Source organism: Ursus arctos, unplaced genomic scaffold, assembly GCF_023065955.2.
Source record: "Ursus arctos isolate Adak ecotype North America unplaced genomic scaffold, UrsArc2.0 scaffold_19, whole genome shotgun sequence".
NCBI lineage: Eukaryota > Metazoa > Chordata > Mammalia > Carnivora > Ursidae > Ursus > Ursus arctos.
This window is the reverse complement of record NW_026622863.1, coordinates 54,355,922-54,379,514: the sequence shown is the minus strand read 5'-3', so window position 1 is coordinate 54,379,514 and position 23,593 is coordinate 54,355,922. Positions and strand designations below refer to the sequence as shown.

Below are 23,593 nucleotides of genomic sequence, written 5' to 3'. Positions count from 1 at the left end.
CCTGGGGGGTGTCTGCGGTCCTCCTCCCTGGAGTGTGGGGTCTGGGTCCTTCCTGGGCTAGTGGATGGCCACAGCAGCATACACGCTGGGCTCTGCTGCGGGCTCTGTTGACTGGGAAGAAGGGGGTGCACTTGTCCCCTGTCCGAGATTCAAGCCCTTCAGCTGGGCATGGGTCACATCCTGGGGGTCTTCAGATGCCGTGGCCTGGAGGGCAGGAGAGTGGGAGTCAGGTATGTGATGGTGGGGGAGCCAGGGTGCTGGGAGCAGCAAGGACCCACCTGACCGTCCTGTCCCCCTTTCTGTCCAGCAATCCCTCTGACGACGTGCAGAAGGAAGAGGGGCCACCCCTCCTTGAGGCCTGAGTGGTTCCCCCTGGGACACAGTCACCCCCTTGGTGGACTTACTGTCAGGGCTCTGCTGGGGGAGCCAGGGAGGGCGGAACTCCTCCACTTTGTCCCTCTTCCCTTACGTGTCCACCCAGAAGCCAGAATCGATTTTAAAACCCAAATCGGATCGTGTGGATCCCTGGCTCGGATACGTTTTCACTCGTGTTTCTATCACCCGGTCTAAGACAGAGCCTTGCCAGACATAGATTCCTCATAACGATTTGTCAACTCACCGAATGAATAAATGAGCTAAAGTGGGGGAGACTCAGAGTCTTTAGGGTTTGGTTCATCCACTTCAGTCTGTACCCAAACCCAAATACACACACACAAGTGCAGACGGACGGACGGACAGACAGGGCGCTTGCCAGGGGCGCAGAAGAGGACAGAGCAGCGCCCTGCCCTCGAGGAATTCATGGCCATGGGGTTGGGAACTGCCCACAAACAAGGAAGCACTGATTTGGGCTGGTGATAAGTGCAGGGGAGAGGCGAGGGGAGAGCCTGCTTCTGTTACAACAGCTCCTCCACCCCGAGCGTCAACACGGCCGGCCAGTCGCTCTTTGCTGGGGGGGGGGGGGGGGGGTATGCGGCAGCACCCCTGGCCCCTAGCGGCCATTGACAACCGCCCCCCCCCCCCAGCCGTGGTGAACAAAGTGTCTCCAAATGGAAAAGACTTTTGGATTTGGGGAAGTACTGAACATCGAGGGAAAGACAACTCTTCGGGGGAGACCGGAGAGTTGGCTGATGGGACACTGACATGCGCCAAGCAGAGACGGCTCACGGGTGCTTGGATCTCTGAGGCTGGCGCTCAGGCACGAGGTCGGGGCTAGAAATAATTGTGGAATTATGAGCATAGAGGTGGTCCAGTTTTGTCTCATGGTGAGGTCAACATGATGGCTGGTTGAGCTTCCTGCGGGACTAGGAGCCGAATGACAATCATTACACACAAGGCACGTTATTGCGAAGTTCTGTTGCATCTAAACCCACACAACCAGAGGGAAGAGAGTACACGGAGAAAAAGCCAGGCTGAGGGTCTCTGTTCATGGACAGACCATTCTATAGGGTGCCTTGGTGTGAATAAGAAAAGGCACACTGCTCAGATGCTACCAGTAGGCTCTTAAACCCCACGATCCCTATTGTGCAGTGCACAAACTGTGCAACGGTCTCTGGCAGCACGACCATTATGAGACATGGACAACCAATAGTTCAAAGGACACAAATAAAGGGACCAAGAAGGAGGGGTCCATGTGGTATCAGAAAAACTGACCGAGAAGTGGTGTGCCAGCAGCCTGCATCACCTTTCAAGAGGAAGGGTGAAGTCAGATGCTGCTGAGCTGAGGGATAGGAAGATGGAGAAGCAGCCCATGCATTTAACTGATTAACAAGGCCGTGCTGGGTGTCCTGGGCAGCAGCAGGGGCTCACCTGACTGTCCATCTGTTTGTCTTCCTCAGGCTGGGACTCTCTCACCTCAGCATCTGGAGAACGAGAATGTTCTATTTCATGCCGAAATTCCTGAAACCCCTCAGTCCCACATGCTCCTCCCACACTCAGATGGGGAGACCGAGGCCCAGCAAGGGGCAAGGATGTGCCTGGGATCACACAGATTTGGCAATTTTCATGCGAAGTCCGGAACCCGGCCGAAGTACTCCTCCCGGTCTCCCACCAGGACCCTCCTTCCTGATTACTCTGGTTCTCCTCCTGGACAGGAGCCACGGAGCCGGAGCTGAGGGAAGAGAAACAGGGGCATCAGGCAGCAGTGAAGGAGCTACAGACAGAGGTGGGAGGTTGTGCATATAAGCACAGACACAACAACAGACACACCTACGACTGCGTCGTGTCCATCGATGTATTTGCATACATTTTAACGAGGTCACACTGGCATTTCCAATTCCAGTAGAGCGGCTCAGAGTTCATTCTAGCCAACAGGCTTTGCACATTTATATAACCCTGCAGACCTTGAGTAACTTGGCTCCCTTTATCCCCGATAGACCTACATATTTACTCAAAGCAACTCATCTCCCAACCACAGCCACATCCTCCCGCACTCCTCACCCCTGTGCCCGCTCCCCGCTGCTCTTGTCTGCAGGGTGATGACGACCCCTCCCAAGACCCCCCCCATCACTGGCGAGGCCCCGCAGGTGTTGGGTGCTCCCCTACTACCTGCCCTCATAACTGTACTTCGTGGGAATTCCAGCCTGTCCCAAGAAGGCAGTGATGGAAAGAACATCCTAGAAGTTTTTTTACTGTTTCATTTGGAGGATTTTCAAAACATCTCTTTCTGTTTTGGAGCCATATTTTGGCAGTGCTCTAAGAAGCCACTTCCTATCTTCAGAGTTAGGTCTCAGTCTCAGGTAGACCAGAACTCTCCATCTTCCACTTACCGGACTTGCAGCATTTTTTTCTGGTGCTGGTGTCGGATAAGGAGAAAGAGGAGGAGGAGGAGGAGGGAGAGCAGCAGGAGGAAGGTCACAGAGACTCCGATCAAAATTTTCCGGTTCTTGTGACCTTGGACACAAGCGATATCGTGAATGAACCAATGATGTGAGTTAACTAAGCATTGACTGTGTGTAGACCCGTGCTGGGCTCTACGCATTCATCACCTGTAATCCCCGTAATAATCATGCCCCGGGGAATGCCACCCCACCTTCACCCCTTCCACAGGAAAGGAAACCAAGGCTCAGAGAGATCAATCAGGTACCCCAGGTCACCGGGCCAGGAAGTGGGTGGCAGAGCTGGGATTCGAACCCAGGACTGTGGGTTCCCTGTGCTCTCCTCACACTGCCCACCCTGGAGGACACCTGCTTCGTGCTCTGGGCTCCTACCTTGATTGAAACGGCCCGTCTGTTGCCCCATGTGCCCTGCCGTCTCCTGTAGCCAGAGCTGATTGCACCTGCTATCGTCAGAGGCTTTGGGGTGCTCAGAACCCTCCCTGCATGGGACAGACTCCATGCCTTCTCCACTCCCCAAGTCCAGCAAGACCTGTCCTCTGCCCTGCAGACCCCACACTCGCACATGGGACCTGCCTGCACGTTTCAGCAAGCACATCAGGGAAGGGAGCTGAGCACCACAGGATGGACAGGGGAGCCCTGGGGACGTCACCAGCATCACTGCTCTGCGTTTCCCTGCATCCTACAACCCTCACCGCCCACCTTCCCATTCTGCCAACCTAATGCAGCAACCCCGTAGGGTCAGAACGGACATGGCCTTGATATCTGAGCCAGGATTCTCCCCTATCACAAATGGAGAAACCAAGGCCCCGATGGAAAGGGATCCACCCCAAATCACCATCTCAGGGAGCACTGACACCCCTCCCCTCAATGGACCCTACCAGGTACGACATATACCCAGGACAGGGAGGTGAGGCCATGGGGCTGCTGTGCTCCTCAGTTCAGCCTGGCTGCTCTTCCCCCGGCACCCCACTCTGCCAGAACCATCCCGTCCCTCCTCTGCTAGCCTCGGAGCCCCTGGATCCTTATGGTTCCCTTGGCATCTCTGCCGGACCCTCAGCCCCCGGGGACACAAGATTGTTTCTGAGTATCTCGGGGGGTCTTAGAGGCTCTGAGAGGCTCTCAGACTCCCTGGGATGGTCTGTACTCCTTCTGAGTAAAGAGGTCCCCATGATGTACTAGCTGTGGAGTTGGGACCTGTGGGTGGGGGACTGGAGCCCCCAGAGGGTCCCAGGAAGGAGACAAGAGGAGGGTGGAGGGCTGGAGCTTCCCATAGACACCCCCTCTAGGCTCAGACCCTCCTGGTGTATCTGCGTTGGGGCCCTGAAGACCCCTCTGCATGCACCTGGAGTTTCGAGTGATGGGCATGTGGGAAGGGGCAGGCGTTGGAGGACGGTGTGACCTCCATTCCTCTGAGGGGTGGATGCCCCACTGGATGACCCGCTCATTCCCATCCCATATTGGGGGTCTTCCAGACAGGGTCATGAGTTGACCGCAGGAACACAGAGGGGACAGGGCTGGGCTCCTCACCTGAGACCCGGAGTTCCAGGGGGTCACTGGGGTAGGACCATATCTGGGGGGTGTTGTTGTAATAACCGTAGCATCTGAACGTCCACCTAAGGCTGGGGGTCACGGGGCCTACAAGGAACAGAGCCTGGGACCCCACACTGGGGGCTCGCTGAGAGACCAGCGTCGAGGAGGGCTGGCGTTCTCCTTCCTTCATCAGGACAAACCTGTCGAATCCTAACCATGAGGCACACTGGAGGGTCACGTTCCCTCCTGAGGCCACGACAGGGCTGGGCAGGGCTGAGAGCTGGGGTTTGTTCTGCAATCCTAGGAGAGGAGGAGGGGGCGGTGTTAAATGGGGCTCAGATCCCCCCACATGATCCCCAGGGCTCGGCTGTGAGAGGGAGACACCCTGAGAGCAGACCCCCTTCCTGAGGACAGAGCCTGGGGCTGGGACCCTGAGTGGGCTCGCACCTGTCACCACCAGCTCCAGGGGGTCACTGGGCTCTGACCAGCCGGTGGGACTGAGATAGTCACAGCGATATCGTCCTGTATGTATAACTCTCATGTATCTGATGAAGAAGTTGGCCTTGTCCCCGGGCTCCGGTGGCTTCTGTGTGTCCCAGGTCTCTAACTTTCCCTCTTTAAGCAGGCGGTACTCCCGGGCCTCCAGGCTCCCCTGATGCCAGATGGTCACAGATGTCCACCAGGGGATCGCAGAGCCTGGCTCAGCCCAGATGGTGGGTTTGGGGAGGGTCCCTGGAAGGAAACAGAGGCTGGGTCACAAGACCGTCCCCACCCCTAGGTCCCAGCTCAGCCTAAAGCCCCAGAGGTCCCCCCTCTGTCAGCCCAGAAGTGCTGATCTCTGTCCCCCACTGCCTGGTGGGTGGCCCCTGTGCCCCGTGAGGAGGTGGGACTGGGACCCCTGGGGACAGGCTCACCTGCGTGCACTCGGGTCCTGGGGCCCACACTCAGCCCTGGAAGAGCGTCCCCGTGAGAGCTTTGCCCCGAATCCTGACCAGAACCCCTCTTCCCCATGAGCCTCTTGACCCTGGGGCCTCTGACAGACCAGGGCCTGGCTGTGGGACGGGTCCCTCCCAGACTAGGGTGTCCCCTCCCCTCCTCAGATCTCACCGAGATAGAGCAGGGCCGTGAGGGTGGAGGCCATGGCGTCTCCTTTCTCTAGACCTGGCTGTGCAGAGGGAGGGACCTTGGTGCCCACGGGACAGGCAGACACACAGGGCGTGACCACACGGAGGCCGGCCTTCCCATCACAGGGTTATCATGTCAGCAGGATGTGACAACAGGAAGGGGAACAGCCCCTCCCCAAGGACCTAGCCTGGCTCTGGTGTCCGTGACGCTGCAGCAAGTGGACCCCGAGGCTTCCTGAGATGCCCCGTCCAGGGGAGGAGACCAGGGTATGTCCTTCCCTCCCAGAGCCTCCCCCATGGGGTCTCCTGCATCCTCAGCACATCCCTGGGGTCCTCACCATGGACAGGGTTCCCAGACCCCGGAGATGCTGCGGGGGACGCAGGTTCCTGCCGTGCTGGGAGCTCATGTGAGCACAGACACACGTGTGACGTCTCCTCTCAGCTCAGGTTGAAATCACAGCTGTATGAGCGAGAGGGATCCCAGCCCCTCTCCTGGCCTCAAAGCGTGGGCTTTCTTTCTGTCACAACCTCCATGGTCTTCTCTATTTTCCTGTGACGCCATCCACAACCCCCCTTCTTGGGAACATCCCTGTGAGTCCCTCCTGGCTCCTCGATGCCCCTCGTTCCTGGGCCAGAGCCGTCTTCCCCATCCTGGGGTCCTGCCTGTAAGCTGTAGGAACATTTATTTCAGTCAGAGCTCTGATTTTGAGAGAAAAGTTCACCTTTATCTAAATATTCATCTATCGCCCATTGCCCGTGTGGCCCAGCATGATAACAGCCTGTTTCCTTGTTTAGGTCCGATTGTCCCGAACCCCAGTACTCAGGGTCGTTGTGGGGGTCCGTGGTTCCCAGTTCATGGGAGGGGATCCATCACTGTTTGTTTTCAGAGCAGGTTAAGGGGGTTTGGTACATGGGAGTGGTATGGGGTCAGATTCTGCTTCGGCGGGTGTCGGCTACAATCCGTCAAGACCCCTCACGCGCCCCTCTTAGCAGTAAGTGTTACTTACCATATTGCTGAAATGTGGAGAAACAGTCATATGCAGGACCCGAGAAATGAAAGTTCCCCAAACAGTCACAGAACCGTCAGAAAGAACAGAGAACAAAGCTGAACAGCTGCCACTTGCCGGGACCATCAGCGGGTCCTCCGTGTGGACACAGAGAGGGACCCTAGGGTCCTCACGGGCAGGCAGGGGGCAGGGCTGCAGGTGAAGGCTGGAAGCTGAGGTGCTCCCCAGCATGTGTTTGTGGACAGGCACGGGGGTTTCTCCGCTCACTGACTCAGGCCAGCTCTGAGTCACCTCCCCTATGTGTGTAAAACACATTCACTGCAGCTTTTCTCTTCCGTGAGTGACTGTGAGCTTGGGGCTTGCATTGGACCCATCACCACCCAACACAGCCCTGAGCAGACGTGACATTGGGCAGTGGACACCATGGAGCGGGAGAAGCTGAAATTATCTCTTGGGGTCAGCCTGACTCAGAACAGCCCCCGGAGAAACCGTGCTGGCACGAACAGGTGTACGGGAGGAGAGTGTCCAGCAAGAACGGACATCAGAGGGTGGTCGTAACAATGGCAAAAAGCTCCTGATGAATAGGAATTATCATACACGAGGAAATAGAATGGATGGGAAAATATGAGAATAAAATTAACCATATTTAAATATCTGAAAAAAATAAAAGGGGATATTGAATTTTTGGTGCAAGAATATGGATTATGTGACAGAAGACTAGGCAATTCTTGAAACGATTAAGAAATTTTAGAGATGAAAAATCCAATAAAATTAATACAGTCAAAAAATTCATCGTGTTAAGGGCAAGACAAAGCTGAAGACCCATTTATAAAACCGGGATGCAGAACACGAGGGATTTTCAGGAAGGCAGCAGAGAGAGACCAGACATGGAAATTCGAGATGCTTGGGGAGTAGAATGAGGACAGGGTGTAAGTGTCAGAGGGACAGAAGTGGGGATGGTGTCGGCAACAGCTGAGGAGTTCCATCGTTGAACATTTTACAGAGACTGGGAGACACCCACCGAGGGTCGGGGTGCATATATTTAGAAATGACATGTGTGTCTTGACCCTTTGTTGTAAATGAAGGAAATGGAGATGCATTTGAGAAGGTAAGAGCAACTTTGCCAAGTCGCCCCTCTGTCACCCTCTGTTGCCCTGGGGGCTGGGGGAACAGCTGGGGGGCTGAACTAGCCAACAGGGAAAGGGAGTGGGTGCTCGGCCTCCCCAGCGGTGAGGGTCTGCTGCAGACGCCCAGAGTATTGAAGCAGGACCTCCAGACGGGGGGGGGGGGGGGAAGAGGCTGATAAGAATATCGAAGGGCTTAAACGGATACATTCCGTCAACGGCATTCAGGACCCCAGTAGGAAGCCTGTCTCTGAGCTGTTGGGAGATCTGCCCCCCCACACCCCCAGCCCTAGTCCAAGGGCGCTCTCCACTCCCCAAGTGTGAAAACCCACACCTCATTGCATGCTGTGGCCAGATCTCTGTGCAGACTCAGAAAACAAACCAGGGTCTGTGGGCAAGAGAGAAACCGCAAACTTGTAGCAAAACAAACGAGAGGTTCCAATTCAAGCTTATGAATTTTGTGTATCCCTGCCAAGTTGGAGAAAATGTCAGATACAAGCAGGACCAATGAAAAACGTCTCCCGTGTGATACAGCTACTAAGCACTTGTGGAGTGACCGCCACTTCAAATGCTAAAACAGCCATGCGAAACTCCAAGGAACACGAGGAATCAAGGACACATGTCATCACCGAAAGATGAGGGCCGCCGTCCAGTAACGGAACTCAGACTCGGAGTTTTGCCGTGTAGCTGACCAAGATTTCAAAATAGCTGCACTGAGGAAACTCATCGACTTATGAGAAAAGAGGAACAATACGAGAACAGAAAGGGAGATTTAGCAAAGAGATAGGAATCACACAAAAGAGCCAAAGAGAAATTCTGGACTCAAGGAATTCAGTTCATGAATAAAATTAATAGAAGGCACTGGACAGCATCTACCGCAGAACAGAATAATTAGAGTTCCGGAAAAAGGAGAGAGAAAGAGAGAGACAGAGAAGGCGTCAAAAGCTTATGTAAAGAAATGATAACTGAGAATTTCTTAAACCCAGGGGGATAGTTGGACATCCAAATTCAAGACTATTACCACACTGATAGGAAAAAGATGCTGGCAAGAATGATCTGTCCGGGAAATTGTTTTGGAGTTATGAAGGACAGATAAAAACTTTGGTCTCTTTACTTGCTTTTTTTTTTTTTTTTGGTAGCGTCTTCATCTGATTTTGGGATCTCAGTGTCAGGACAACACAAAGTGTCATCGTCTGACTTTGGCATCAGGATAACACTGGCCTTGAAGAATGAGTTTGAGAATGCCCCCCCCCCTTCCACTTTTGGGGCCGAGTTTGAGAAGGATTGGCTTCATTCTTCTTTGGATGTTCCGTAGAATTTGCCAGTAAAGCCATCTGGTGGCCTGGGATTTCCTGTGTTGATGGGTCTTCAATGACCCATTCAGGCTCCTCGCTTAGTATTGGTTTGTTCAGATTTTCTATTTCTTCCTGATTTAGTGGTGGTAGGTTGTGTGTTGCTGGGAGTTGATCCATTTCTTCCAGGTTGTCTCATCTGTGGGTGCAGGGTCGTTGGTAGTCGACCCTCACAATCCTCCGTATTTCTGCGGTGTCAGTCGTCATGCCTCCTCTCTCGGTTTGGATTTTATTCGAGTTTTCTCTCGTTTTTCTTCTTGGGTGGTCTAGCTGAAAAGTTTGTCAATTAGGTTTATCTTTTCGAATAACAAACTCTTAGATTCATTGATCTTTTTCTTTTTCTCGGGGGTGTATGGGTGTCTCTATTTCATTTATTTGCACTCTCCTTCCTTCCTTCTACTAACTTTGGGATTAGTGCACTCTTCTTTTTCTTGCCCTTCGAGGTGTAAAGTTAGGTTGCGTAGTTGAGAGCTTTCCAATGTCTTCACAGATGCATTCACGACTATAAACGTTGCTCTCTGAGATGTGTTTGCAGCAGCCCATGCCTCGGTTTTGGTATGTGTGTTTCCATTTTCGTTCGTTTAGAGGTATTCTTTGTTTCTGTTACGATTATTTTCTTCGATCTGTTTGTTGTTCGTGAGTGTTTTGTTTAGTGCCTGTAGCCGCTGGAAGGAACGCAGCCCTGCTGACCTCTTCGTGCAGCCCATGGGACCGCGTCACACTGCGGGGCCAGAGAACCGCACGGGCGTGAATGCACAGTTTCCAGCACAGCCTTCAGGGTAGCTTCTTACAGGAGCAGCGGGAACCAACCGGAAAAGCAGAAAGCAGGGTAGACAGCACTCGCTCTAACAGGCTAACTTCCTTCTGAGAAACGTGTTAAGGAACACGATGTGTCTGCTGACTTATCTTCCCACAGATGACTTGTTCGTTCTGAAAACCAGAATCCAACAAAAATTGTCACCTGCAGGGGCGCCTGGGTGGCTCAGTCGTTAAGCGTCTGCCTTTGGCTCAGGGAGTGATCCCAGGGTCCTGGTATTGAGCCCCACATCAGGCTTCTCCACTGGGAGCCTGCTTCTTCCTCTCCCACTCCCCCTGCTTGTGTTCCCTCTCTCGCTGGCTGTCTCTCTCTGTCAAATAAATAAATAAAATCTTTTTTAAAAAAATTGTCACCTGCAGTATGTGGTGGGGGGGTGAAGGGGACGGAGGACGTGGATCGTCTCTGAATGCACCATTTCAGGGGGTTTTAGCGTTTGAGACCTATGAACGTTCTACACAGTCCAAACCACAGTTAAACCGTAAGACACAGGAAAAGCACACTCTGATGTGAATATGATAAAAGCAAAGATATGCTTACGTCCCATCAACACTGGAGCCACAGGGTAAATCGGGAAAATATGACATTAATTTCTCAGGAGCAGGGGTGTGAAAGATCGGAGATATGAGTGTGACATAAGCAGTCGGTGCCGAGCTCTGCATACCCCCACCTGCGGCGGCATCGCCGTGGATGTGAAGCCCAGGCCTCCGGAATGCGGCCCGGCTGGGCTTGGGGCCCTGGTGCTCCCAGGTTTGGGGTGACACGTCAGGGGCTGAGGTCAGGGCACTGACAAGGAAAGGTCGGTGCCGGAATCTGTTTCCAGAAGGCTGGGAGCCAATGAGAACGGTGTGAGACACCTGGGCTCCGAGGTTCCTCGTCTGCCACAACCAATGAGCACAAATGGGGGGGGAGTGGCGACAGCAGCCAGTATTATGCTCATTTAGTTCCAGAGGTCAGAGGCCTGAGGCAGTCTCAGGGGCTCACAGGAGGGTGTCCGGAGGGCCACACTCCTTTCTGGACACGGGGCTCCTTCCTCCATCTTCCAAGCCTGCACTGGCCGGCCGAGTCCCTCCTCAGTGCCTGACGCTGGCTGCCCTCTTCCACGTTTCAGGCACCTGCGGCTGTCCTGGCCAGTGCGGGTGGCGCTGGTGTGGACGTGAGTGCCCACAGCTAACGGGTCCCTGCTTCCGTCCCCCTGCCTGCGCCCCCCGCGCTGGGACTGCTGGGTCACAGGGCGATTCTGTTTACTTCCAGCGGAACCGCCCCACGATTTACAGCCCCCCCCCCCAGCATGCACTGTGGTTCCAATTTCTCCACTTCCTCCCAACACCTGTGACTTTTCCGTACACAGTTTTGCATACATAAAAGCCATCCTAATGAGTGCGTGGTGCTAGGTCACCACGGTTTTGATTGGCGTTTTCTTCCCGGGACTCCTGGCCCAGTGCCGTGGGGCCTAGGAGCAGACGGCAGAGGGAGGAAGGCAGAGACCCTCTGGGAGGAGGAGAAACGGGATGTGTGCAGACCCAGGGCGGGCAGAGTTGGGGGTAAGGCAGCTGACAGGTGTCAGTGAGCGCCTGGGGCCTGGAGCAGCAGCTTCCTGGTTGTGGGCGGGGGGGGGGGGGGGGGGGGGGAGAGGTGGGATGCGGGGCTCCAGGAGGAGGGAGGGGGAGGCGGGAAATTCCACCCTGGAGTCCTCCCCTGAAATGTGAAAGGAAAGCCCCCAGATGCTGATAGCCCCAAAGGGAGAGGTGTGAGCCCTGAGGAATGGCCTGGGCTGAGCCTCATGGGGGCTCTGAAGCTGGCGGGAGGGGGAGCAAGAGAAAGAGGGAGGCAGGGGCTGGAGGGACAGGGAGACTGTCTGAGAACCTGGAGAGGAGGGGCACTCAGGAAGCAGTGGGGCGGGAGGAGTGGCATGATTATGGGTGTCAGACCTGGAGGCAAAGCTGGGACTCGAAGACTGGCAAACGCTGGAGAGGCTAAACGTGGCTTGTCCTCCAGGTGGCGCTTGGGGGCCACGGAGCACGAGGGAATGTCCCTGCCCCCATGGCCTGAGTCTTGACCCCTGCATCCGTGTTGGGAGGGTCAAGAAGGAAAGGAGTCCACAAGGTCTGCTTTTCGGCCCTCTCCCTCCTCCTCTTCCCACCAAACCCTCAAAATGGAAAAAGTGTGGGCTTTATTTCACTTCTGTTTTTCAATTTCCCCTGAACTGTGTCTGCTCCCCTAGGGGCCTCACTGCCTGGACTCACAGGACTCCCTTTCACTGGAGCAGATGCCCGACCTGGGCAGACGTTCCTCTGGTGGGGGCCGAAGACTCAGGAGTCTTCTCTCCCCCAATGCCCGGCTCTCCACCCTTCCCTTGCGGAGAGCCTGGCTCAGGTCAGAGTCAAGCCAGATTTTAAGGGGAACTACACCATTCTGACTGTGCTGGCTATTTGTAGGGGTCAACCCGACTGGGCTAAGGGATGTCCCCCGAGCCGGGAGAGCATCACGTCTGGGTGAGACGGTAAGCAGCTTTCTGGAAGATTAGCATTTGATTCAGTCACTGAGTGGAGAGGTCCACCCTCCTCATTTGGGTGGGCACCCTCCATCCTCCAAGGGACCGGATAGAACAGACAGGGGAAGGACAGCCAATCCCCTCTCTCTCTCTTCTTGAGCCGGGACAGCCATCCTCTCCTGCCCCGGACATTGTAGCGCCTGCTTCTCAGGCCTGCGGACTGGGGCTGAATTACACCACCCGCCCTCCCGGGTCTCCGGGCAGACAGCAGGTGGTGGGACTTCCGGCTTCCATAACCCATGAGCTGATTCCTATAATAAATATATATTTAAATATATATATAAATACATATATATATTATATACACATGTATATATAATATATATGCATTTATATAAATTTATTTATATAAATGCATATATATATGTATTTACATATAAATGTATATACAAATGTATTTCTATATTATATATACATATTATGTATGTATACATACTCTATTATATAAAAATGTATTATATATATATTTATATTTATATATAATCTTTATAACAGAATCTTTTGGTTCTGTTTATCTGGAGGACCCTGACCAATCACTAATTGTTGAAAAATAATAGAGAGAGAGAATGTGTCCCTGAATGAAAAAGGGGAAATTCAGTATATAACGTAATGAAGAAAACGAAGACGCAGAGTATAGGGTAGCAATGAGAGGAAAAACCTTGAGTACGAATAGAAATTAACCTTGAGTACAAATGGAAACGCAAAGCTCAGTACAAATTGAAATTGTGTTGGAAAGCCAGGCACCCACCCTCTCTGAGCCAGGACAGACCCTCCGAGCTGGTGAGTCGCAGCCTGTCCCGAGGCCTCGGAGTCAAGGGGACACACACAGTCTACAGTCCCTATCACTTAGGGCTGGCGGACCTTGGGCAAGTTAATTAATGACCAGTCCCTAGTTTCTTCAAGAGAAATGGAGCAAAGAATAGGACCTGCTCTGGAGGGTTTGTAGGAAGATTAAACAGTGTCAGTGTTGGGGCACCTGGCTGGCTTAGTCTGTGGGGCACACATGACTCTTGATCTCAGAGTTTGAGCCCCATGTTGGGTGTAGAGATGACTTATAAATAAAATCTTTTAAAAAATGTGTTACTATTTGCAAAGAAGTAAAATAGCTGAGTTTAGGTTGAATTTTTCAAAAATATTCTTTTAATATATGATAAAACTTTTAATACAAGGCCTACAGCAGGCATGCGTGTTTCTTACCTTTTCCATACAAAAATGATAATAATAAAAGACACAGAAATCAATCAGAACGAGCCACTCACACCCCCGGCAGTTGTCAGGGTCATGTTCCACTTTAATCTGAGTGGGGTCCTCAAGGCTGACCCCGCAAGGCAGGTAGAGACACAGCACGTCCCAGCCCCAGTGGGCTCGGGAGGCCGCACAGCCCCTGGTGGCACAGCTGGTCTCGCTGTGGGGACGCGGGCGTGCGGATCCCGAGGGTTTGCTGTGGAGGCAGCGTGGGGCCGCCTTGTCGTCCAACCCCGCGGCCATCAGCAGCGGCGCTAAGCGATCGGGTGGGCAGTTGAGGATGGAAGCCTAATCTGTGTGCGGAGGCATTGGGAAATGACAGGGGCCTTGAGCAAAGGAGCAGAGGATCCCGTCCATATAACAGATCCATGAGGCCCGCCCGCGTGGTCCAGTCCTGGGGGGTCAGGGAGAGAGGGGTGTGAGGGCGCCTCCCAGGCGTGGAACTCGGACACTATGTGACGCGACACAGAAGACAGAGGACGGACCCAGGGAAATGTGATCTGCTTTCTACACACCACAAGGCAGGGGGCTCTCTGGACACCCCCCAGGGTGCCCACACCCCGTCCCCGTCAGGACGTGTGTTATTAGGGGAGCCTAAGGGCTCGCGTGTGATGGAAGCTGACGTCCCACACGAGCACACAGGTGCACGTGATCCCAGCTCAGCAGCGGGGTGATTTGAAAACCCTGGGTGTTCGTGGGCAATGTGAGGGTCATTCGGGCACAGAGCAGCCACAGGACTGCAAGATGGTTTGTCGCAGTCCTGGGGAGGAGGGGCACACCGCTCCACGCAGGGCTCCAGGGGCGGTCAGCAGGGGAGGGGGGCAAGCGGAGACTGTGGGCAAGAGCTTTCGGTGCGGTTTCTACAGGAAGACTGAGCAAGGCAGGGTTGGCAGGCTTAGGACGGGCTGGACTCCCCAGTTTCAGCGGGCTCGTGGAGAGCTGACCCTGTTGTCAGTTCCCTGGCCCCGGGGTGCTGAGGGAGCGTGGAGAGTGGCCCAGAGTGTGAGAGCCCCATAAGGGAGGTGGCTGGGGGTGTGGACTCTGGATCAGCCGGTGCGTGTTTGGAAAGTGCACCCCCAGGAAGAGGATTTCGCTCAGGAGAAGGGGGTCAGGGAGGAAAGCTGGAGGTCTGTGCAGTGACTTAGGTCATGTCCAGCATATGCACATAGGGCAGATGTCAAGTCTATAGACACCCGAAACGTGGCTAATACAAGGGGTGTTGCAGATTCTGCTCCATAGAGTCATTCTGGGGGCACGGAAATTAGACTGTCGGACATGCAGCATTTTCCGGACTTAGTGGGAGACGAACCCGTGCGCGTGCTGCCTTACACGTGACTTACGTCATGTGGCAAACAGGTTCTCTACCAGTGTCGGCGAGTTAAGGATTTGGAGAGGGCAGATGATCCTGGGTTGTCCGGTGGTCCCAGTGTAAGCACGAGGGTCTTTATAAGAGGGAGGCAAGAGGGTCAGAGGCAGGGGAAGGAGGCGTCACAGAAGCAGGAGTCCTAACCAGAGCCGGACGTGGAGAGGCCACGGAGCTCCCTGAGGACGGAGGAAGGGGCCACGGAGCAAGGGATGCAGGAGCCTCTAGTTGCTAGAAAAGGTCACCAGATGGATTCTCCCCTCAAGCCTCCAGAAGGGACGCAGCTCTATGGACCCCTTGGTTTTCGGCCCAGAGAAACCGGCTCCAGACTTTCGGCACTCAGAATTGTAAGAAAATAAACGGTGTCGTCTGAAGCCGCCAAGGGCGTGGTAGTTGGTCTGCAGGGAGCAGTTGGTGCAACTTTGGAAGAACGACGTCCAAGCCAAAACTTGCAGGGCGTAGCTGGGTGAGGGGGTGAAGGTCAGATGAAGGACAAGGTCTCAGAGCGGGATGGTGCTGTTTGGAGAATGCATGGCGTCCAGCGTGGATGAGCCTGGAGTCGGGGTGGGAAATGGGAAGCTGCTGTGTTCCGCGGCGTGGACTGAAAGCCGCGGGAGCCCTCTCCACGCAGTCACAGCCTCACCAGCTCCCTCGTATGATCCATATACATGTCCATTCACGTGTGTGCACGTGTGTGTGTTTGCACAGTGCGTGCACGTGTGTAGGTGTGTCTGTGCCCGGGTGTAGTTGTGGACATGGGGGCTGTGAGGCTGTGTCATCTGCACACTTACTCAGGCACACGTCCCCTCAGCGCCGCCGTCGTTCCTCCCTGGGACACTCAGTTCAGAAAACACGGACGCGTTCTTTGTCTTGTTTCCCCGCTCTAAGCTTTGAGCAGAGACTGGGACCGAGCGCCCCGTGCGAGGCTGCTGCAGGGTGAGCCTGTGAAAACTTGCATTGGTGAACAAAGAGAAGCATAATCCAGAAAACAGGGTCTCAGCTGTCAGCTGCCTTAGTCCAGGTTCAAGGTCAACTCTGGAAGGTCTTTAGAGTCAGCTGAGTGGACAACTAAAACAGAGCCTCTGGGGACAGAGAGGGATATACAGGATACATCTGGAATCATCTGTGTGACTGGGAGACCATAGCCGGGTCTCTGGAAACAGCCAAGCGTCTATAGCCGGGTCTCTGGAAACAGCCAAGCGACCATAGCCGGGTCTCTGGAAACAGCCAAGCGACCATAGCCGGGTCTCTGGAAACAGCCAAGCGACCATAGCCGGGTCTCTGGAAACAGCCAAGTGATTATAGCCGGGTCTCTGGAAACAGCTAGGAGTCTGTAGCTGGGTCTCTGGAAACAGCCAAGCGACTATAGCCGGGTCTCTGGAAACAGCCAGGAATCTGCAGCTGGGTCTCTGGAAATAAATGCTACCCTTTCTCTCGAAGATCTCGCTGATTCGAGGAGGGACCACATGGTTCGTGAATCTCCTAGATGTTGATTAAGGGGTCTCCTGACTCCAGCTCTTGCCTCCAGGAAATCAGACTGTGTGGCTTTCCAGAAAGCGATGATTCCATTCGGAAGCCCTCCAAACGGCCACTTCACGCGTCTGTGGGAAGGGCTTCCTGTGTGTCTAGAGGCAGAGGCCCGGTGGGCTTGGAGTCAGCGTGTGGCAAGGGCTGCGTATGTGCTGAACTCCGCCGTGGGCTCCATGGGCCACAGGGACGTGGCTTGGGCTGTCCTCTGTGCGAGGATCCGGTGGTCCAGCTGGGCATACGTCACATCTGGGGGGCCTCCTGCAGTAGGCGTCTGAGAGAGAGACCCAGGTGAGCCAGGGTGGCTGGGGAGAGGCTAGGGGACTGTGGGAAGGGGAGGCTACTGGCCCACCTCCAGGTGAGCCCCATGATCCCACCCCTGGAATCACCACCGCGGAGTTCCCTCCCACGTGGGGTCAGGGCTGGCCTGGGCTACAGCAGACTGAGGGCATGCCTCAAAGATACTGGGCTTCTGGCCCTCCCTCTCTGCGGCCTCCCTCTGGAGAAGCCCGGGAGGGACTGAGGGTCCCGCCAACAGTCATGGGGGGCAGTGCCATCCTAGAAATGGTCCACATCTTCACAGCCACCTCCAAAAAGACCGTGAGCCAGAACCACCCCGCTGATCTGCTTCCAAACTGCTGAGCAAAGAAACGGTCATTTCGATCTTTTCCTTAAGCTGTGCTTGTCGTGCAGCACTCGGTAATGGGGCCAAGGACTTACTGGGGTGCGCATTTCCCCGTCCTTCTCAGGAAGTCTGTCGACTGTGGCCAGATCTGGAGGTGAGAGGACACAGGGTCAGGTTTCTGGGGTGGGTCTTGGAAGGCCAATTTGCCTGAAAACTCACAGCCTCAGGTTTCAACCTTGCACTCCCTCTGGGACATCCTAGAATATTCCCAAACATTCCCTTCTCCCTGGCCTGTCCCTCCTTTCACCTGGTGTTCTCTCTAGGATGTCAACAGCTGGGCTGACCCTGAAGGGAAAGAACAGTGAGCACTGGAGGCCCCCCTGAAGTCAGAGGACTGGGAGGGGGTACGGGGTCAGTCTCAGGGACCTTACCTCTCCTGGGGCCTCTGCTCCTCACCTTGGCTGCCAGGGGGCCCTGAGGACAGTCAGGGGTGGGAATTGAGAAGACAGGCCTTCTTCCCAGCACCCCCACTCTCTCCCTGAGACCTACTGTGTTTTTTCCGGCGCTGACAATAGAGGACCATGAGGACCAGGAAGACGCAAAGGAATAGGGCCACAGAGACCCCAGTGAGGATGGAAACATGCTCTGTCAACAGCCCTGGGGGAACAGGGAAGATGGAAGCAGATTATCAGGGGTGTGCATTTATTGGCCACCTACTGCATTCCGTGTGCATGCTGGCTGCTGGTCACGCACACACCGAGGTATAAAATCTTGGTAATGCACAGTAGTCCTGCGACGTGGGAAGCATTGTTACAGAACCAGGGTCCTGAGTGCTGAAGTCCCTGGCCACGGGGCATTGGCAGAGCTGGAATAGGGCCAGCCTCAGAGCCCCTTCTTTCCCCTCCCCCCACAAGCACACCCTGTTCCTCTGTCCCCCTCACTCACCTGAACTGTTACTGTCATCCCAGGGCGCCTGTGGGTCTTCTAGGAAGGAAGAATTGACGCAAGGTCAGAGGCCTGAGCTGGACAGAGAAGGCTGAGTCTTCCCGACTCCCCCAGCCCTGCAGAGGGGGCCCCTCTAGAGCAGCCCTGTGGAACTTTCTAGGAGGATGGAGACGCTCCATCATGCTGTCTGGTATGGTAACCTCACCGGACGATTTCCACTGAAATGCAAGTTAAATAAACTTAAAAGTCAGATCCGCAGCTGCCCTTGCCACGTGTCCTGGGCTCAGTGGCCACACCTGGCTAATGACATCGAGAGGGAGCTGATACACGGCGAGCCCTTCCTGCAGGAAGGAGGCTCTGCGCGACCGTGCTCCCCCCTCCCCTGGCTCACCTCCTTCCAGATTCCCACCCCACCCCAAAAATCCCTATTGCTGATGCCTTCTGCTTCTCACAGCAGCCCCCCATGGGGCTGAACCTTCCTTCTGTGAGCACAGAAGCCAAGACTCCGCGTCCTTCTGTTGGCCGCAGCCCCCCAGGTGAAACCGGTCATTCCAGCGCGAGCTTGGCTCTGGGCTCTGCGCATGCGCTGCACACCCATTTCACAGGTGGTCAAACCGAGTCCTGCTGGGCTCCTCCGCGCACAGGGTTGAGCCTCATGTCGCCTCTTCCGGACACAGCCCCCTCCCTCCCGCCGCCCCGGAGGCTGAGTCCTCTATGTCCTTTAAGAAAGGCAGAGAACTTCACCTCCTGGAACTTCCCTCCCTCAACACCTTGTCTTTGGTCCATGATGCAGGGTCCCACCCGCTGTAATATCTAATAAATATAAATATACATTTTAAGTTCTGGGTTTTAATTTATATATGTATAATTTAATTTACATAAATAATTTTAATTATATATAATTTAAGATTACTCGTAATGCATAAGCTATATATCTCAATTGTGTCTCAATGATACATAATACTGTTATAAGGTATGTATTTACATATATAAATTATAGCAATACATGACAATAATATAATGTATGACATTATATAATATATAATACTGTACGCTATGTTCATATATAATAATATATTAATGCATTTTATTATAGTAATTATATTACTGTGTACTTAATATATAATGTAAATATACATTCTAATATATCTAAATTATAGATCTGAAATTTTATATTATAAGTTATTGTTTATATATATAAATACATAAATACATTCTATTTAAATATATATAAACATTTCTATTCCTCATTCTAATTCATTTCCCCAATAACGTTTGGGAGCTCAGGGGCCCTTTCTCCTCATTTGCATGCAGCGCTCAGCAGGTGGGTGTCTGGTGCACACGAACAAAGGGTGAGAAGAAAGGGTCAGTATTAGTAAGACCAGCACTTCTTCAGGCTGTCGCATGGAGCAGGCAGTGACCTGAGCGCCGCGCGGCTCGTGAACCAACTCCTGCATCCCCGAGATGGCGCCGCAGGGCCCGGACATTCATCGCCCCCTTTGCGCAAGAGGAACCAGGGGTACGCACGGTTTTGGTGACTGACCGCGCACTGAGCTCCGAGGCACGACTGGAATCTCAACCTTGATCCTGGCAGGAAGGCTGCGGGGCTTCTGCTCTGAACTTCAGTCTTCACAGGAAGAGATGGGGGGTGGGGGCGAGAGGCAGGTGGCATCCCTGTGCGCCCCCCACCCAGCAGGTTCAGGATTCTCCAACAGGGGTTCTCTCTTCCTCTAGGTGGCCTAACACCACCGTTGGGACATAACCGACAAGAGCCCCGTTCTCTCTCGTAGTGTCCGACTTTGGAAGACAGGCTGTCAGTCTGTCTGTCCCTCTGGACTAGTCCCTTGCAAAGCTGCAAAGAGTAGGACCCTGCCCGCAAGGGGGTGGCCACAGCCTGAATTTTGCCCCTCCCTCCCTCGGACTGGTTCCACCCCTTCACTGCCTTGTGCCTTTGGGCATGAAACTTGCATGGCTTTGCACATTAAAGGAGTGGGGGGCTCTCAGAAGGTGGGAGGAGTGCCTCCCACATCCAGCCTCTGCTGGCATTGACCGCTTTCACGGCACCAGGCACAGGGTAGTTCCACCAGCTGGTGTCCCCGTGCCCTGCAGGTGACGGCCCCTCTCTGTGGTCTTACCAGTCCCTAATCCAAGCCAAGGGCAGGCGGCTGGGCCTGGAGCGGGATCCCCAGCACAGAGCCCCCCAGCAACGTCCCCAGGCTGACGTCTCTTACTCAGTAGCTGGGAGTAGGTGTGTGTGTGGGGGGGGGTGTCTCTGTGACCAGGGCAGAAGGACTGATGCTTGGTGGAGGTCGCCAGGATCTCTCCCACTCAGCCTGGCCCCTCTGTACCCTGAGCATCCTTCCGACGACCATGTCCGGCCATCACATCGTCCCAGAGAAACCTGTGGGCACAAGCAGAGACGTCCTCACCTGTCACCACCAGCTGCAGTGGCTCACTGCGCTCAGACCAGTTGGCACCGTTATAATAGAGGCAGCGATAGAGCCCCGCGGTGTCTTCACTCGCCGGGATGGGGAATGAGGCCTGCGTCTCAGTCTCATGCAGGCTCTTCACATCAGGGTACAGCACTTCTCCCTCCTTCTCCAGGCGGAATGTGTCCATCCCAGCAGGGCCCTGGCACACGATGGTCACGGTCTGCCCCCGGGGGATCACAGAGGCCGGCTCGGCGCGGATGGAGGGTCTGGGCAGGACCCCTAGGACGGAAGCAGAGCAGGCTCTCAGGGTCCACTTGTGAGGAAGTCCCCATACCACGTGATTCACCCCGTTAGATACTCAGTTCATTTTTAGGCAAACTGGCGATGTTGTGCAATGGTCACCAACTGCCCTTGCGAACGTTTCCATCCTCCCCCCCCTCCCCCCGAGACTTCCCCTACCCCTGCCAGGCCCGTTCTAGGTGGGTGTGAATTCTGCTCACTGCAGGTTTTCTCCCCCTTGACACAGAAGCCCGAGACTCAGTCACATCTTGAGCTTTTCTCAGGGTGACACGGGACGTGTGAGAGCAGGGTGGGGGCCCAGACATGTCGGCTGCGGAGTGTGGCTCCCTCCCTGCCCACGGCCACTTTCTGGGGGGACAGAGGGGGCTGGGACGGCAACAGTGGATGAGGGGTGACGTATCATTGGTGGGGACAAGGGAAACAGGAGTCTGGAGTTGTAGGAATGACTCTGGCCTGGCTAGCCCCGGCTGGGGCGGGGGGCAGTCTGCAAAGCCCCAGGGGAAGTCCAGTCCAGGGTGTGGTGGGACACCAGCTCGTCTGGTCCCTGAGGATTTCTGTCTCCAGCGCAAATCTACAGCGGGGCACCCATCTCTGGGTTTGCTCTCTATTTTCTACCTTCATCTCAGCCTTATCTCTATTTCCTTGTTGTTAAGTTTCTTGAAAACCCCCGCCTGCCCCCACTAGGCTGGTGGCTGAGGAAGAGGGGTTTGTAGCTCTGAAACGGGCGCACCGAAGTTACGAAATCCCTCATGGAGGCAGGAGCTGGGAGAGAGTATTAGCTCATTTGCCTACTCTCTCTTTCCTTCCTTCCTCCCTCCCTCCCCCTTCCTTCCTCCCTCCCCCTTCCTTCTTTCTTTCTTTCCTCCTTCTTACCTCCCTCCCTCCTTTCTCTCTTTTTCTTTCTTTCTTTTTTCTTTCTTTCTTTCTTTCTTTCTTTCTTTCTTTCTTTCTTTCTTTCTCCCTTCTTTCCTCCCTCCCTCCTTTCTCTCTCTCTTTCTCTCTCTCTCTTTCTTCCCCCCTCCCTCCTCCCTCCCTCGTTTCTATATATCTTAGTACCTTTCCACATACAGATGCCCTCCATGTGCCGCTTGTTCTACAAACATGAGAAACACACCCATGATCCCTGCCCTCTCGGGGCTGAAAGAATAGAGGGAGGACAGATGCTGAGCAAACACTTGTCCGAGTCCACAGGTGGGAAGTCTGATGCGTCCCTCGGGGTGAGTGTGGGAATCTAGGGGCACCGGGAGGTCGGAGGGAGGAGGCATCTGAACTGAGAGCAGAGGGTCAGGGTGAATCACCCACGCTGAGCAGAGAGGGGCGGCCGGGGCCTGTGACACAGAGAAGTCAGCGTGTGAGGCGGTCTGGAGTTGAGGGGGCAACGGTGTGTTTGAGAAAGAAGGAGGGCTGAAGCATCTGGAGGTGAGTAAGCTGGACAGCGTGAGGGCAGGACAGATCCGGACCAAAGAGTGATGCGTGGGTCTCATTTGATCTGAACAGAAATGATGAAAGGGCTCTAAAAAGCTAATGTTTTGCCTGAAAATAAAAAAAATATGAAAAATAAACTCCAAAGATGAAAGTGACATTTTAAAATTATCATTTAAAAGCATGTCACTGGGGGTGCCTGGGTGGCACAGCGGTTAAGCGTCTGCCTTCGGCTCAGGGCATGATCCCGGCGTTATGGGATCGAGCCCCACATCAGGCTCTTCCGCTATGAGTCTGCTTCTTCCTCTCCCACTCCCCCTGCTTGTGTTCCCTCTCTCGCTGGCTGTCTCTATCTCTGTCAAATAAATAAATAAATAATCTTTAAAAAAAATAAAAAATAAAAATAATAAAATCATGTCACTGGGTGTCGTATATTGAGGGTGAAGAAGGTGGGATCAAGGATGGTGTCTGGGACTCTGCCCTTGGCCACTGTCCTGTTCTCTGCCCAGGGGATGCTGAGGGGGGGGTCTGGGCTTGTGTGGGAGGGCCTTGGGCTCAGCCTGGTCCTGTGGGGCTCGAATTGTCTGGGGGGCTGTCGGGAGCACAGGTGGAGAATGGAGAGAGACCTGGGAGGGTCATACATTTGGAATTGTTTGTAATTCGGGGTATGTTTCAGGGGCTCCCCCCAGGCGCTTCCAGGGCCAGCACCACTTGGTCCAGAGCTGCCTTCAGGGTGCAGAGGGGATGGGGAGCAGACTCACCATTCTGTGCGTGGAGCACTTGGCCCAGGCAGAGCGCTGGAAGAGAGGATCTGGTAAGAGAGACGCCACCGCTGGTTTCCTCGGGGGCTGCCCCAGTCCTTCCTGCTCCGAAATAGTCTCAAGACAAGGCCCAGTCCCCTCTTCCAAACAGTTGCTTCTCCCCTGCCCCCAACCCCTCTGGAGTCTGAATTCGTCCTGTACCAGGAGCCCGTTTCTAGAGGACAAGGGCTGAGGGGGCTGGTCTACGTCGCTCTCCCAGTGTCCCAGAGTCTTCTGGACTGGAGTCAGGACTGGGAAGGGAAGCGGCCCCCTTCCCCAAGTCTCCCCCCACCCCCTCTGTCCCTAGAACCCTTTGCCTCCATTCCAGGACTCACCGAGGGCCAGGAAGGGGATCACATGGGAAGACATGCCTAGACCCCTGCAGCTTCCACCGTCCTGGAGCCTACGGGTGAGAGGACAGAGCCTGCCGCTGACAAAGGGACAGGATGTGTCAGCTGGGGCACATCAGGGGTTTCTACATTAACGGCCTCCCGAGAAGGGGAAGAACGCTCTCCTGTCCTTCCCACTAATGAGACAGAGAGAGGAACTTGGCTTCCCAAAGATGCCCCGATGAGGCTGAACTCACCCCCCCAAC

At 54.5% G+C, this 23,593-nt stretch overlaps 2 protein-coding genes across 3 annotated transcripts; both read right to left on the bottom strand.

The window, feature by feature from the left end:
- LOC113247402 (leukocyte immunoglobulin-like receptor subfamily A member 6) lies at positions 1-5,505 on the bottom strand. Of its 2 annotated transcripts, none has more exons than XR_008960069.1 (5): positions 5,472-5,505; positions 5,279-5,314; positions 4,812-5,096; positions 1,807-4,664; positions 1-204 (listed from the first exon to the last, which is right to left on the bottom strand). XR_008960069.1 is itself a non-coding variant. In XM_057314063.1 (5 exons), exons 1-5 carry the CDS (start codon positions 5,503-5,505, stop codon positions 2,762-2,764), a joined length of 786 nt encoding a protein of 261 aa, XP_057170046.1. In that variant the 3' UTR covers positions 2,603-2,761. The 2 variants fall into 2 exon arrangements, 1 of the variants encoding a protein (XP_057170046.1); XM_057314063.1 differs by lacking the exon at positions 1-204 and having other exon boundaries at positions 2,603-2,889; positions 4,362-4,664.
- A 7,951-nt stretch (positions 5,506-13,456) lies between these two features.
- Positions 13,457-23,573, bottom strand: LAIR1 (leukocyte associated immunoglobulin like receptor 1). The gene is made up of 9 exons (XM_026488499.4): positions 23,334-23,573; positions 22,960-22,995; positions 20,474-20,755; positions 18,045-18,083; positions 17,649-17,756; positions 17,531-17,573; positions 17,407-17,444; positions 17,195-17,247; positions 13,457-16,748 (listed from the first exon to the last, which is right to left on the bottom strand). Exons 1-9 carry the CDS (start codon positions 23,365-23,367, stop codon positions 16,602-16,604), a joined length of 780 nt encoding a protein of 259 aa, XP_026344284.3. The 5' UTR covers positions 23,368-23,573; the 3' UTR covers positions 13,457-16,601.
- Between the last annotated feature and the right edge of the window lie 20 nt (positions 23,574-23,593).

Coding starts and splice junctions, on each gene's coding strand:
- LOC113247402 (XM_057314063.1), bottom strand. CDS start 5,505: ATGGCCTCCACCCTCACGGCCCTGCTCTATCTCG. Junction 5,097..5,278: donor CAGGACCCGAGTGCACGCAG/GTGAGCCTGTCC, acceptor GTTTCCTTCCAG/GGACCCTCCCCAAACCCACC. Junction 2,890..4,361: donor CCTGGAACTCCGGGTCTCAG/GTGAGGAGCCCA, acceptor CTTGTGTCCAAG/GTCACAAGAACCGGAAAATT.
- LAIR1 (XM_026488499.4), bottom strand. CDS start 23,367: ATGTCTTCCCATGTGATCCCCTTCCTGGCCCTCG. Junction 22,996..23,333: donor GATCCCCTTCCTGGCCCTCG/GTGAGTCCTGGA, acceptor CCTCTCTTCCAG/CGCTCTGCCTGGGCCAAGTG. Junction 18,084..20,473: donor ACTGCAGCTGGTGGTGACAG/GTGAGGACGTCT, acceptor CTTCCTTCCTAG/AAGACCCACAGGCGCCCTGG.